General features: G+C 46.3%; 1 protein-coding gene across 3 annotated transcripts in view; it reads right to left on the bottom strand.

Annotated features, from left to right (window-relative positions):
* Nucleotides 1-4593: 4593 nt before the first annotated feature.
* The window catches only part of Dzip1l (DAZ interacting zinc finger protein 1 like), a 32243-nt gene continuing 21536 nt past the window's right edge, over nt 4594-15300 (bottom strand). The window contains exons 11-16 of one of the 3 annotated variants that reach the window (XM_027934052.3): nt 14658-14791; nt 13277-13466; nt 10295-10511; nt 9654-9844; nt 6751-6890; nt 4594-4997 (exon numbers count right to left, since the gene is read on the bottom strand). In XM_027934052.3, the coding sequence (XP_027789853.3) occupies nt 4836-4997; nt 6751-6890; nt 9654-9844; nt 10295-10511; nt 13277-13466; nt 14658-14791 (1034 nt within the window). In that variant the 3' untranslated portion in view covers nt 4594-4835. The remainder of the gene's footprint in view (nt 4998-6750; nt 6891-9653; nt 9845-10294; nt 10512-13276; nt 13467-14657; nt 14792-15300) is intronic. The other 2 variants (XM_027934053.3, XM_027934054.3) reach the window with 2 other exon arrangements.

Raw genomic sequence — 15300 nt, 5'->3', positions numbered from 1 at the left:
GCATTTTTGCCAGAAGTGGTGGTTGAGAGATGACGCCAGCAAGCCATTAAGATGATGACTTTTGAGTTCTCGCGGAGTTACCATTGAGTTCTGGTTGAGCTCTCACGGGGATTCCTGAAGAGTTCGCATTGGTTGGGGAAGTGCCGGAGGAGGGAATTCCAGTTGGTGGTTCCTGGAGGAGCTGCGTGGCGTTTGGGAGAGTTCCCGGGGAGCGTGTGTGGAGTGTGCTGGTGGAGTTCAGAAATAAAGTTTGTTCCTGCTTCAGTGGCTCGTGATTTGTGCCCAGCCAGACTGCGGCAGGAAACCCCCTAATCTCCATCATGTTGTATTAGGCCCCAGCTTCCTTAATAAGACTCCTATAGCATAAGAATTAAAAATAAGAACCAATTAATGGGATGGACTCAAACTAAAAAGTTTCTTCTCAGCAAAAGAAACAATCTGTGAGGGCTGGGGTTGTGGCTCAGCAGTAGAGCACTCGCCTAGCACATACGAGACCCTAGGTTCGATCCTCAGCACCACATAAAAATAAATAAAGGTACTGTGTCCAACTACAACTAAAAAATAAATATTAAAAATATATTTTAAAAAGAAAAGAAACAATCTGTGAGGTAGAGAGCTTACATCTTGGGAGCAAATTTTTACCCCTCACACATCAGAGCACTAATCTCTAGGGTATATAAAGAACTCAAAAAGCTAAGCACCAAAATAACAAATAACCCCATCAATAAATGGGCCAAGGACCTGAACAGATGATATACAATCAATCAACAAATTGATGATATACAATCAATCAACAAATATATGAAAAAATGCTCATCATCTCTAGCAATTAGAGAAATGCAAATCAAAACTACCCTAAGATATCATCTCACTCCAGTCAGAATGGCAGCTATTCAGAATACAAACCACAATAAGTGTTGGCGAGGATGTGGGGAAAAAGGCACACTCATACATTGCTGGTGGGACTGCAAATGGTGCAGCCAATACAGAAAGCAGTATGGAGATTCCTTGGAAAACTGGAAATGGAACCACCATTTGACCCAGCTATCCCTCTTCTCAGTCTATACCCAAAGGACTTCAAAAAAGCTTACTACAGGGACACAGCCTCATCAATGTTTATAGCAACTCAATTCCCAATAGCTAAACTATGAAACCAACCTAGATGCCCTTCAGTACATGAATGGATAAAAAAAATGTGGCATATATACACAATTGAATATTACTTGGCAATAAAAGAGAATAAAATCATGGTATTTGCAGGTAAATGGATGGAGTTGGAGAAGATAATCCTAAATGAAGTTAGCCAATCCCAAAAAAACAAATGCCGAATGTTTTCTCTGATATAAGGAGGCTGATTCATAGTTGGGTAGGGAGAGGGAGCATGGGAGGAATAGATGAACTCCAAATAGGGCAAAGGAGTCGGAGGTGAAGGGAGGGGGCATGGAGTTAGAAATGCAGTTGGAATGAGATGGACATCATTACCCAAAGTACATATATGAAGACAAGAATGCTATGAAGATACTTTGTATACAGCCAGATATATGAAAAATTGTGCTCTATACGTGTAATATGAATTGTAATTCATTCTGCTGCATATATAACAAATTAGAATTAAAAATTAAAGAAAATAATAATAGTTGAGACTGAATTGGGGGATTATTTGAATTTATGTTCTTTTTGCTTACCTGTAGTTTCTAATTTCTCTGCATCCATTTTATTGTATCATTTTAAAATACTGTATTACATATGTTCTACAGTCCTTACAAATCTTTCTGTAATGATTAATTTTACTGGTCACTTTGATGAGATTAAGGGATACCCAGGAACCTGGAAGAGCATTATTTTGGGGGTATGACTGAAAGACTGTTTCCAGAGAAAAATAGCATTTGAATCAGTAAACTGAGTAAGGAAGACCCATTCTAACCCGATGTGAAATGTGTGCTTTCTCTCTCTCTTCCCCCACCCATCCCACATCCAACTTCTCCTGCCTATGGAGAAGGTTTTCTGACTTGGATTCTAGGAGATGCACCATTGAATCCCCAGGCCCCCAGGTCTTTGGACTTTGACAGTTAAAGAAATAGAAAGGATCAGCTCCCCTGGTTCTCAAGCCCTCAGGCTTGGACTGAGACACACTATTGTCTTCCCTGCGTGTCCAGCTTTCAGATGGACTATCCTGGGACTTCTCAGTCTCCATGATTGTGTGAGACAATCCCCTAATAAATTTTCTTTCATATATCTACATTTATATCCATATCTAGATCTAGATCTTGTTGAGTCTGTTTCTCTAAATAACCCAGGATAATTCCCTTGCCAACGAATTTTAAAATGTATTTGAAAACAAAAAGGGATGAACAGCATAGAAATGGCAAAGTAATATGTAGTCAACTCCCCAAAGTGGATAGAAAACCCATTGGGAAACATTTAACATAATAATGAGCATTCAAGAATAGTCATCTGGGTTGGTACTAATCACCCCCCCACCACCACCACCACATATACACACACACTCACACATACTGAGTTCCCCTTAAAAGCAGAGCCAGAGACAAAAACTTGGGTACAGGTTCACTTATCTCAGAGGTGTTCACAGGATGCAGAAGTAACAGAATGAGAAAAATAAAAAAGAAGGGAGAGATACCATCAAAAGTGCACTAATAAGCAGCAATGGCTAGGTGAAGTAGGACTTAATCCCACAGGAACTCTGAGAAACTATGCAGATAAAGTTCAAAATGTCCCCCAGCCCCATGGGAACCTGGAACAATGGCTCACCAGCACCCATTCCACACAATATGGACTGCCTTGGGAGTGGCAGCTCACTTCCAGATTGTACCTCCAAGCAGCCTGTGTGACCTCCCACAGCCTCAGAGATAACCCTGAGGTCAAACAGCAGAGTCGCCCTGGAAACACACATGATGCAGGAGACTGGCAATGGAAGTGTGCCCAGAGCCATGTGGAATCTGGATGTTTTGGAAGAGACAAGCATCTTTTTGCCCAAACCCAGTGAATAGGACAATGTGATTTTGTTGGCAGAATTCTCAGGCAGCGATGATCCCCACCATCACTCCCTACTTGCTGCCCTTTCTTCCTCCCCACATAGCTCCTGGGACCATCCATCCCCCATTTTCAGCTGTTTGGTGAAGTGAGGCTCACAAGGAGTTTCCCCAATGCCCACATGAGGCTCCACATATCCTATGCTCTGGCCTCACTGAACAGCTTCCTTCATATCATGACACCCCCAAACTCCCCCTACCCCTGCAATGCCTTTCCTTCACCACTCCTCCCTGGCTCCTCCTATAAGAGCTTCCAGGTCTAGCCCAGATGTCAGGATCACCCAGAGGTCAAAAGAAGCCCAGATGGGGTGAGGGCTGGTAATGGATGAAATAGGACTGGCCACAAGTGGAGTGGATAATAGCTGATACCTGGTGATGTGGACGTGGGCCCAGGACGACATTCCCTCTACTTGTACATACGTATATTTGAAATTTTCCATAACTGAAAATTAAAAATAGGACTTACTGTGCCAGACACGAAGGAACTGAGTTTCCTTTAAGAAAAATAATTGCTGTTCAACTATGAAGAATGAAGCTGGCCAATAGGGTTCACCTCAGCATTCAGGCAGAGGTCTCACTCACCTGAACCGCCCCAGCCAATGGACAAGCCCAGTTGCAGGTATGAGACCCAGCGGGTTCTGCCTACTGGGGACTCCCCAAGTGAGTGGTTCTTGCTCTGGAGCTTCCCCCAGTGTTGGTGGAGACCTTGTCAGACCTGCATTGCAGTCAGGGGCCCTCCTTGTTCCTTTCTGCCACTTCCTCTCTTTTCATTCTGCATTGCACTCGGCAGCCTTTCCCTATCCAATCCCACTTCCGACACCTTTGCCTTTCCCAGGTGTGACTCCTCAATAAAACTTTGACTTCCACCTTGGTAATGGCATCCCAAAAGACTTAACTTGACACAATGGAGGCACAGATTGCTTGATTCCCTCTTCACCAACCCAACCCCTGCAAAGCCCCCAAAATAATAAAGAAATAACAAATACACACATCATTTTGTATATAAATTTTTGCATATAATAAACTAACGTTTTTTTACACTAAAAAAATACAGTGGCTATGTATATAATGTGATTTTGAAATGTTATCAAAAATTTAATTTGTGGTCCTTTGCGGAAATGAAGCCCCTGTCTGGGTTCTCCTTTCATCTCACCCATATGCTGGTCCTACCAGATATCACAATCCCGGGAAGTTCTCCAAGATCACCCCAGGATGGGTTGGGTAGCCTCTTCCATGCTCCTATAACACCCTAATCTCTGCCACTAGATAACCATCCCATGCTGGTCCTGGCTGTAGAAATTCTGCCTACCTACTTCTGCTGTGCCCCAAATCAGCTGTGAGCAGCTGGAGAACCCAGCATATAGTAGGGTGCTCAATAAGTGAATCTGGGTCAATCATTGACAGGCATAAGGACCCTATACAGGACCCATCTCCACAGTGATCCTGCAGATTTATAAAAGGCTTAGGAAGAGTGACTGGATGACCCCTTTCAGTTTGGAGTTGACATGAAAATAGAGGCAGGAAGCCTTGTTATAACTCTTTCTCAAGCCCTGGGATTCAGGGAACCCTACCAAACACCTCTGGCCCTCTAGGGCAGGGCACCTCACAGGTAGAGAAGGGAAGATCATATCTGTCCCCTATTCTGTTTCTCTCTGAAGGGAAGACCTCTTAGTAGCTAGTAAAGGCAAGAAACCTAGCAGCAGCCTCTTTTGTTGAGGTAGGACCCTAGCTGGCTTCAGCCAGGTGACAAGGCTGGTTTTCCTGCCAGCCAGGCTCTGGTCAGGATCACCAGCCAGAAACCCTGGGTCTGCCAGAGCTCCAAGGACCGGCATCAGACTTCTCTGGTGGCTTTGAGCAGGACAAGGGCTTTGTTTTCTCTCTTTGATCCAGATCCTGGGGAAGATCTTCCAAGGAAGAGATCTCCAAGTCACTCTCATCTTCAGAAAGCTGTGGGGTGTAAGGGGAGAAGAAAATGCATTTTGATAAATGCAGGAGAACAATAGAAAGGTAAGCACCATGCAGGACGGAAATGAGGACAAATGCAGATTTGGAAGACACTACTCCTGCCTTCTCAAGAGAACCTGCTCAAGAGACCTCAGAGGCCACAGAGATTTCAAATACCCCTGGAACTCTACTAACCAAACCTTGGAAAGATCTGTGTGTATATCTGTTGCTCGCATTTTCATTCAAATTTTTGCAGATTTTTAACTCCCCATATGGACAGAACTGGAAATCAGAACCTCAACCTCTGCAAGTTCTAGAGCTGAATGCACCATAGGAAGGGACACAGGACCCTTCAGTTTGAAAGGGGTTCAACTGCAGACAATGAGGGTTCAGAGTTCACAGAGGAATCAGGCAACCACAGACCACAGCAACAGCCCGGGCCAGGCCTTCCCCTCTTGGTGCCCCCGCTGATCACCTGGGCTTCAATATTAGACACTCTATGTATTTTCTCCTGGCATGTAAGGCCAACCAATCAGAAACCACCTGGGGCCTTGAACTGCAAGTATGCTCTGATCAGCGCCTCCATCTGTTTTGGACAGTTGGTCCTCTTTCATGAGGTGGGAAAAGGGATATGATAAACCAAATACACTAAGTAATAAGAAGAATGAGCAGGGGGATACTATTTAAAAAAAGAAGAAGAAGAAGCTGGTTGTTCAGCTCAGTGGTACAGCAGTTGCCTAGCATACATGAGGCTCTGGGTTCAATCCCCAGCACTGTTAAAAAAAAAAAAAAAAGAAAGAAAGAAAAGAAACAAACAAAGAATGATTGTCCACTACTTCTGGCTTCAGGGCATTAGCACTGAGTATTCCAAAATGCACCTCTTTGACTAAGAAGGTGAGAAAGGAGCGTGGAGTTAGTGAGGTCTAAGTTTTCCTACCTAAGGAAATAACAGGAGTGTGGAAGGTGATAAGGGGCTGGTAATGGTAGGGGAAGTGCCATATCTGAGTCTAAAAGTCTGATGGCAGCTACAGCCTGATGGAAGCAAGGCCATCAGGTCACTTAGTGATGAGCCATGGCCTTGAATAACAAAATTATCTAAATATTGCCATTTTACATTGTCGCCTCTGATGGTACCACTCTAAGGCCTACCCCTGCAGGGAAGGGTTCTGCTCTGTACACAGCCTTGAGTTATGATAGAGTGAGGGCTTGGGAGGAGCCCACCATGGAAGAGATAATGCAGGAATAAAGCAGCCACAACAGAAACCATATGTGGTCAGTTCCCAGACTCTTAGAGGCAGATGACTAAGAATTAAACCTACTGAACGGATGCTTGTATAATGAACCAAAAGGATTTTTTTTTTTTTTTTTTTTTTTGCATGTGTGGTACTAGGAATTGAACTCATGAGTGCTTTACCACAGAGCTACATCCCCAGCCCTTTTTATATTTTATTTTGAGAGAGGGTCTAACTAAGTTGCCTAGGTTGGCCTTGAGCTTGTGATCCTCCAACCTCAGCCTCCCAGGTCACTGGGATTATAAGCTTGTGCCATTGCATCTGGCTCAAAAGGATTCTAATGTTAACATGGACACAAAAAGAATTCTAAAGTGGCCATCTCTCCACATGTGTAGGGGTATAGAGAGACAATGTCACATTCAATATCCTATGAAGGTCAAGGCTGACACTTGTGGGACCCTCCCCCCAACTCTCACCCCAGGCCCTTCAAATATCAGGGCTACCCCAAGCATCCCGCATCCTACCTGAGGCTTCCCTCTTGGCGTGGAAGCCCTCTGCAGCCCTGTGTTGGACCTCAAGAACAGACTGACCCCTCCAGCAGGCTTCTTTGCAGGAGTCTCAAGCTGCTTTTCAAGGTTTTTGACCATCGACTGGACCAGCGTTCCTGGAAGGGGGACAAGTGGTTTGTCACTGGAAAGAGCTGGAGAGTGAATGCTTCATCCTTATGGGTCACATCCAGACTACAATGTGATAGAGGAAGTGGGGAGAGGGTCAGGAGGAAGAATGTAGGGCAACCACAAAGAAAAAAGGCAAGGAGATAGAAGGCCCAGGCCCGCATATGCCCAGTTCCAAGGGGCTTGGAATATTCTGAATGTGTCACTGTGCTGACTTGACATTGTAGCTGATGGTGGCTCAGGAAGACATCCTCCCCTCTCAGTGGAGGCTGAGGTGGACCCCTGCTCAGTGTGATGCAAGAACTAACATGCAGATGGGCTCTTCTTCAAAACAAGAGACAAGAATAAATATTAATTATGAATTAGCACAGGAGGACTGAAGAAGAGAAAGGCTTTCTGTGAACTCCATGTAGGAAACAGGAACTGAACAGAAATGGAGATCATTATCAGGCCCTGATGCCTGAAACCAAGGTGATATAGAGACAGAAGGCTGACCAGGAAGCAGGGACCTAACTCCACACAGCCTTCTAGGACTCAAATGCCTGGGGCCTGAGAAAGTGTTTTAAGCTACAATAGATCCTGGCTAACTGACTCATTTAAAAAATGTTTGTTAAGAGCTTACTATGTGTTCCTTACCCTCTTACTAATCATGTTGTCCAAACACCTCATTTTACAACAAAGGAACCAAAATCTATGCACCAGGACACACAAGTAGCAAGTGACAGAGCCAGAACTGCCTCAGGAGATTCCTGACTCCTTGCCAGTCTATGGCCCTGATTGGTAGGGCATCGACACTTCTCCAGGGATCCAGTTCTACTGGATTCTCATGGGCTGACAGGCTTGACTTATGCTGAAGTACTGCAGAGTCCATTAAGGACAGGGACTTGCAGATTGCAAACCTAGGCGTATGGGTCAGTCAGCTGTGCATTGCTGTGACCAGAATTCCTGACATGCACAACTTAGAGGAGGAAAAGCTTATTTTGAGCTCATAGTTTTGGAGATTAAGTCCATGGTCAGCCAGCTCCATTGCTTTGGACCCAAGATGACACAGAACATCGTGATGAAAGGGTACAGTGGAGGAAAGCTGCTATGCTCATGGTGACCAGGAAGAGTGGGTAAAGGGAGTGTCCCAAAAAAGAAGAACTCTTACAGGATACGCCCCCAGTAACCCACCTCCTCCAGCCACACCCATACCTGCCTACAGGTACTATTCATTCATCCCAGTTCAAACTGGGATGGACAGATTAGGTTACAGCCCTCAAATTCCAATCATTTCACCTCTGCATTAACACAGGAGCTTTGGGAGGAAGAGATCTCCAAGTCACTCTCAAAAATCCAAAATCCAAAAGCTTTTCTTGCTGACCCTGGAAACATAAAATTCTATACTCTTCAGCTCAGCCACGGAGAGAAAATGCAACTGAAGTCCTCTGTTAGCAGTTTTATAAGAAAAACTTGCAAGAATGGAAAGGATACAGGTGTTCTGAGAAGAAGAATGCTCAACTAGTCATTGTAGCCTGTTATACAGGAGATGGTAAGTTTAAGGGATAGTTAAGCACTCTAATTACCATATTATTTAACTCACATCTGTATGATGCTCTGTTCACCAACAAGCTGAATTCCTATCTGTCTCTTTGCCATAAAGGGCAAAGACCTTTCCTGTATGATTGAAGGGCTGCTGTGCTCCACAGGCTGATGGAAGAGACTGAGACAGCCCGTTGAAAAGACTTCCTGTTCATTTCTGTGGTCAAAGGCTCCCCATCTCTGCTTAAGAGCTTGGGTTGGACCCCTCCTGAGGCACCTCCTGTTCACATCTGTCTCTTCTCCCCCTTTTGTGCAAAAGCCTATAGGGGGCCCAGGACAGGGCTGCCTGAGGCCGTGGTAAGTCAGGGTCACATCTTTCCTTTGTCAGGGCTGTGAGGAGTGAACAAGAGTCTTCTGTGGACAGATATACACAGAGCTGGGCCTGTGGTGAGTACTCAGTAATAAATGTAGAGGGAAACTTTTTCTCTTTGCCTCAAGCTTCTACAGAAGAACTTCTTCATCCACCCGGATGGGTAAGAGGTGCCCACTCAGTTTCTCCCCACACCACCCTGTTCTCTCCTACCCACAAAAGAAGCCAAGAAGAAGGGAGGAACGACAAAATCCCCTGGGCGGTGACAATGCCACTCTTTCTGTCTGACCCTCTCCCTGCACCTGTGGCGCGGTTTGGAGGTCAAGTGGAAAATTCCCACAGCTGCCTGTTTAAGATTCTGCCCCTCAGGTTTGCTTTACCAACTCAACCCTTGGCACAGGTACATTCAGAATCTAGATTTGGGGAGCTTGGAGGGGACCCCACTTAGGCTGTTTCTTCACTCTAGCCCTAACAGGAATGCCTTAGATATTATCTAATGCCTTAGATATTCCTGGACCCTATCATCCTTAACAGAATGAGACTTTGATCTCAATGTATCTGGTGAAAGTGTTTATTCTCTACCTGTAAGAATGTGGAGGAGAAAAGAAGTGGGTTCCTCCAACATCCAACAGTTAAACAACTCAGTGACAACACAAGGTACCAAATAAACCTACCAAATAAACCTCACCCATGTTCTAGCTTTTTCCTGAGATCTCTCTATCCCCTCCCCCCCCCAAAAAAAAAAAAAAAATCTGAGGGGAAGGAGGATCACATTTTCCAAGTTAAACAAACAAAGAGATGCCAAGTCAGAAATCCCAAGAAACTTGTCCTAGAGAAGGGCTACCCGAGGGGTCCCACTCACCCGAGGAAGCCAGGCCACCTGAGCTCTTGCCAGGGGACTGGGCATTCTCCTCTGAGGTCTCAGTGTCAGACCAGTCCCAGGAATCCTCCAGCTTGGGCACTGTCCTGGAAGGAGTCCGTGGAGGCTGGAGAGGCACGTGATGCCCAGTGTCCCCCTCCAACTCCTCTTCAGAACTGAATGGGGGCGTGCTGCTGCATGAAGGAGAAGAAATGAAGGATACATGAACCAGAAAGAAAATTTTAAAATCCAAAGTGAACCACCTTGCTAGATGGTTTGGTCTTCCTAGAGCTAGCCCTCTTCTGTCCCTTGGGTTCTGATGATAGCCAGGAGCTGCACAGGAGTGGACCCATCACACCAGCTTCTCCTCCAGAAGGGGCTCAGAAGGAGGCAGCCCTGCTGGCCTGAGGACCCCATCCTCCCGTGTAGCAACCGGGGTTGGAGGAAGAGTTGGGGAAGGGGAGGATAGGCCTGTCTTGCCTGGGAGCAAAGGATTCCCAGCTTGGGTTGGACCCCACCTGAAGCACCTCCTAATGACATCTCTACCCCACAACCCATTTTCTGCAGAAGCCTGTAGGGAGCCCAGGACAGGGGTGGCTGAGGCCAGGGACACCACCAGTAAGAGGCCTGAGCTCAGGGCTCACCTCAACCCGGGCCCTGGAGAAGCAGGGATGCTGGAGGGTTTGTGTAGCCTGGGGCGTGGAGTAGGGGTGGACACCTGGGCCAGGCCAAGGCCACGGCTGCTGCGGTTCTGAAGGGTTGGTGTGGGTGACTCTGCCAGCTTGGACGGCAACACCTTGTGCAGGGTCCTGGTCTTTGGCTGGGCCTTTCCGGTATCCAGTGGGCTCTGCTGGCTTTTGACTAGAAATACAGAAAAGAATGACTTTTAGAGCATGCCTGTGCTGGGTTCTCAAGCCTGAGAGGATATAGAAAGAGGGTCCGACACACTGGAGATGGGCAAGGCACTCAGTTGCAGTGAGCAGTAATAACCACAGCAGATTTAAGTTACCCTACTCCAGGAGTCCCTCTGAGGGGAGCACAGTTCCACAGTTTCATCAGACTAAGAGAACAGCAGGGTGTCATTACAGGAGACCCACAGGAGTCAGCAGGTCTGAGCACCCTGAGCTGTCCTAGAGCTGGACCTTGGTCTTGGCAATGTTCCCTCCCTACTTGCTGCTGGAATATAGGCAACCTTGCAGGAAGGTCCTGCTGCCACCAGAGGTCGCCGCAGGACTACATGGGCCATCCTCCTCCCACATGCAACCTCCTCCCACATGCAGCCTGGGGCCACCATGTGCCTGGCAATTAGATAGACCCCTCCGTTTTCCAAATTGCATCAGGATTCGCTGTTGTGGGGCGGTGGGGGGAGGGCCCAACAGTTGATTATGAAATGAATAGGACAGAAAGGGCATCACAGAGAGTCCAAGTGCTCTCCATAAAACGTATATGTTTGAATAGAGTTTCTTACTGCAGTAACTCAAGGTAAAAAACATTTGAAATACACTGCTTTCAGAGAATGCATTTACTCAGAAGTGAACCTAGCAAAGAGTGAGATGAAGAGAAGGGAAAGGTGAAAACAAACTTGCTGAAGGAAAACAACAACTGTTCACAATTGCTGTGTACCAGGTCCAAACAAAGCACTTCATACAACATCCATTCGGTGGCCAGAGCATCTTCAGACAGCATTGTTCTGCCTTACAGGGGCTTTGAGAGATTAAGGAACTTGCCCATAGCTCCATGGAAGAAAGTGATAGATGCAAACCCTGGTAGTCTCTCTGCCCCAAATATTCACCCCTGATGCCAATTTTGCTGCATCCCTCAATTCCACTCCCAAGCAAGAGAAGAGGCATGGTCTGATCAGAGATAGGAAGAGAGCGTTGGCAGAGCATCTGTGGGGTCTTGGAGGAGAGCGTGGGCTCAGAGCTGGAAGGAAATGATTACAAAGTACCATAAACCAGTGCCATCCTCTCACACCTCAGTTTTCTGGACCTGGAGCCAGGGAAGGAGAGAGGTCAAGAGAAAGTGGGTGGCACATAGAGGGACAAAGACACCTTTCCTTTCTCTTGGAAGCTGGCGCTCTGAGGATGTTTCCATTCATCTTCCCTGAGTCACTGTCCCCTCCCTCCTCAGAAGTCCCACCACCTCTGTGCCTGGCTCCATTGTATCACCTAGTCCTGGCTAGTTTCCCAGGTAAGGGGACAGTCCCGGCACAAAGTCAACCTCAGCAAATACTGTACTAAAATGAAAACGGGGGGCGGGGGGAGATGAATTAATGAGTGGACATTTGTACAAATGAGCAAACCAAAGCATGAAAAGCATGTTAGTAACCAGAACAAATACCCCATGTGAGAGATGTCTATGTACGGCAAGATCTGTCCTTTCCTTAGAGATTTGACAAGACCAGCAGTTTATACTGAATAGGATAGTTTCCCCGATCATCACATAATTTTTATCCCATTCTCATACCAACTGTCCTGTTATTTAACATTTTTATATAAAATGACAGCACTTGTAAACATAAAATACCTGTTTTATACTTGTCCAAGTAATAATTTGCATGAGCTCACAGGATTGCTCTATTGGAAATACTCTTTTTTTTTTCTAATTCATGTGAAGAAAAATAAACCTTAAATTTTAAAAAGATTGGTTTGTGTAGTGCTAAAATCTTCCATCTTGTTTCCAGAAATATGCAGACCACACTTTACAAAATCTCTTTGCCTAGGGAGCTCAGATTGGGTCTGTCCAGACATGAGATCCAGAATTAGCCTCCTTCTGAGCCACATGTGTCCACACCTAAGGAGATGATATGAAGGAAGCTGAGCATCGTCTGCATGAATAGACCTAGGCCCACAGAAGCCCTCCATAGAGCCTCCAGGTCAGCAGAAACACAGTGGACCTAGGAATCCTCTAGAAATGCAGCCTTTCAAATCTAGGAAGGAAAGTTTCCCTAGTCCACAAGATCTTTGAGGGAAGAGACCTGAGTGTTGTTGTCCATATATTTTAATCTTCCACCAAAACACAGAGTCTCGCCTTGTCAACCCATGGGAACAGGGACAATTGGCAAAGCAATAACTTTGACTTGAGCAGGGAACAAAGCTTGAGCCCTGAAGATTTGTCTGAAAGCAGCTCAGCCCAGCCCAGCTTCTGTGCCACTGCTCAAGGCAGAGAATCGCTGCACTATGAGGAAGTTTTGATTTGATTGATACTTGCTCCACCCTGCTACCTTAATGCTTGTCTCCCACATTGGCGTGCCTGGTGTGCAGAGGCAGATACCACCTGGGCTGCTGTCTGTTGGAGCAAAATTGAACCTATGATCAAAGCAAGTCAAGCAAGGCCAGATGCAAGGGAGGCCTCATGTCTGAGCAGGAGGTCAGACTGGCCACAAGCTCCAGCTCTGCATCTCCTCCAGCTAGAATGACCCCTGGACAAGTGGCCCCTCAACCCAATTCCTAATTATTTTCCCAGAACAAGACTTTTGGACTTATTAGCCCTTGAGGATCAGCTCAGCCCTTCATGGCAACGCCTCATGGGAGGAACTGCACACCCTCTTCATGTGCCAACAAGCCTTGGTGAGAACAGGATCCTCCCAGGTCACAGTCCCAAAGCAAGCCCTGTCCCCAGCCTACCTGGAGGCTGACCATCCTGATGAAACACGGAAGCCTCGGTCTGTCTCTCCTTCACTCTGCGGATGGTTTCCTTGACAAGCTTTTCCCTCAGGCTCAGAAATTCAGAAAACTTCCGGGCCCTCTGCTCCCGCTGGGCTCTCAGTAGGGACTCCAGGTGTTTGAAGGTCTGAACTGGGATTCCCTTTGCATCCTAGCAGAGACAGAAATTCACCTTTGCAGACAGAAGCTGCCCTTCTTCCCCTATTCTCATGCCTGTAGCGGCTGACCTGGGGGTCTCTGTAATTGGCGCCTGATATGTTTTAGGTGGCAGAGGAGGGAGAGCAGGGGCCTCACAGGTTGCTCAAAGGGTGGTGATTTAGGGCTTGGGAGCCCCACCAAAATGTGCATAGTAACATAACTGCAAAGGGTTGTGTCACAATTCCATGCATATCACAGCATAAGGGGCTTTATTTGGGACAAACTTTTCCAATACCCACTGAATCCTAAGATGATCGGTCACTTGCTCTTTTTTAAACCCCCACGAACTATCACCATTCACATATGCTATCCCCAGATAAAGATGTTTGAATAACTAAACTGCAAAACATAAATTACTGGAAGTTTCCAAGGGTTTTGGCATCTACCCAGAGCCCATAAGAGCATCTTCGGAGACTTCTGATTCCAAGACAGGGATTCATCCAAGTTTAGAAATATTTTAAGTCTGAATATAGGAGCAAGGTTAGATTAAGCAGTAGTTAAAAAAAAAAAACAGTCCAAGTTAGTGAACATCCTTCCTGAATTAAACCTATGAGTCTATTTTTTTCTCTAATCTCACTCATTGAAATACAAATGGCATTTTCAATGATGCCATGCTCAGCTAATCTTAATAACAAGATGTTTTTACTTAATAATAGATTTCATTGGTGCCATTAATGATAATGTAAATGCTCTGGCTAAACACAATGGTACTCAAATACTATCTGGCAGCAAATGCAGCTTTCAGTGCCTGTCCCACCAACAGGCACAAACTGAGTGGGCATAGTATGTTTGTCACAGGTGATGGACTCACAGATGGATATTTATCCAAAGGGGACCTATCCATAGGCCAAACTGAGCCAATTAAATTCCCTCTGTCAGACAATTTGGAAACCCAGAAGTTGCCCATGAGTGGAGAACACTAAGGGGTCAAGGTGTAGGGGCCACCAATAGCCAAATAAGGCCACTCACAAGATGCCATTGGAAGGCACGTGGATTTCCCTTCATGCATATCAAAGGAGCCCAGGTCAGAACAAATGAATGGATGAGTTTACAAAGAAAAGAACAATTGATCACTTGTCAGTTTGAGAACACTTTGTGACTCAGTTGTAGGTGTGGCCCTTTAAATGGCGGTCCTAGAACCTACCCTCTTTATCCCCATGTCTTCCATCTTCTCTTGCAGGGTGTCCTCCAGGATGGGCCGGAACTGCTTCAGCAAGGAAGGGTTTTGCCTCAGAGCTGCCAGTACCTTCTGCTGCTCGTGTGGGGAGTCTTCTAGCTCTGTAGCCCAAAACAATCACCAAGGTCAGCGTGTCCACCTGAGACCCCCATTTGCAGAGACCCATGCACCTGCCAGGCCCTCATGCTGCCAGTGATCTTGGCCTCCAGCCTGGGAGCCCAGGGCCACTAATTCCTCCTCCAAAGTGATCACCTGCGCCAGAAGCTGGGTTGTTTCTGCTCCTGGGTACCACTGTCCCAGACCCTTCAGTATGCTCATTCCCTCTCTGTCTGGACCTCCCAAATCTGGGCTCAGTCAATCCTGCCACAGGTTAACTCGTTTGGGCTTTGCACTTGAACCCTGAAAGTAACTTGATCCTGAGCTCCATTCTGGTCCCAAATTCTGGGCTCTTGTTCTGCCAGCTCCATAATCCTCCACCTGCCATCCTCATCCCAATGCCAGGTCCAGTTCTGTTTTGGCTCAGGAGACAAATTGGTGAGCAAGATAGACAGATCTCTGCTTTTTTGAAGTTCGCTGTCTAGATCAGGGGTTCTCCCTCCAACTGCAGCAT

This window comes from Marmota flaviventris, chromosome 8, assembly GCF_047511675.1.
Source record: "Marmota flaviventris isolate mMarFla1 chromosome 8, mMarFla1.hap1, whole genome shotgun sequence".
Classification (NCBI taxonomy): domain Eukaryota; kingdom Metazoa; phylum Chordata; class Mammalia; order Rodentia; family Sciuridae; genus Marmota; species Marmota flaviventris.
The sequence above is the reverse complement of the archived record's forward strand: the minus strand, read 5'-3'. Positions and strand labels throughout refer to the sequence as shown.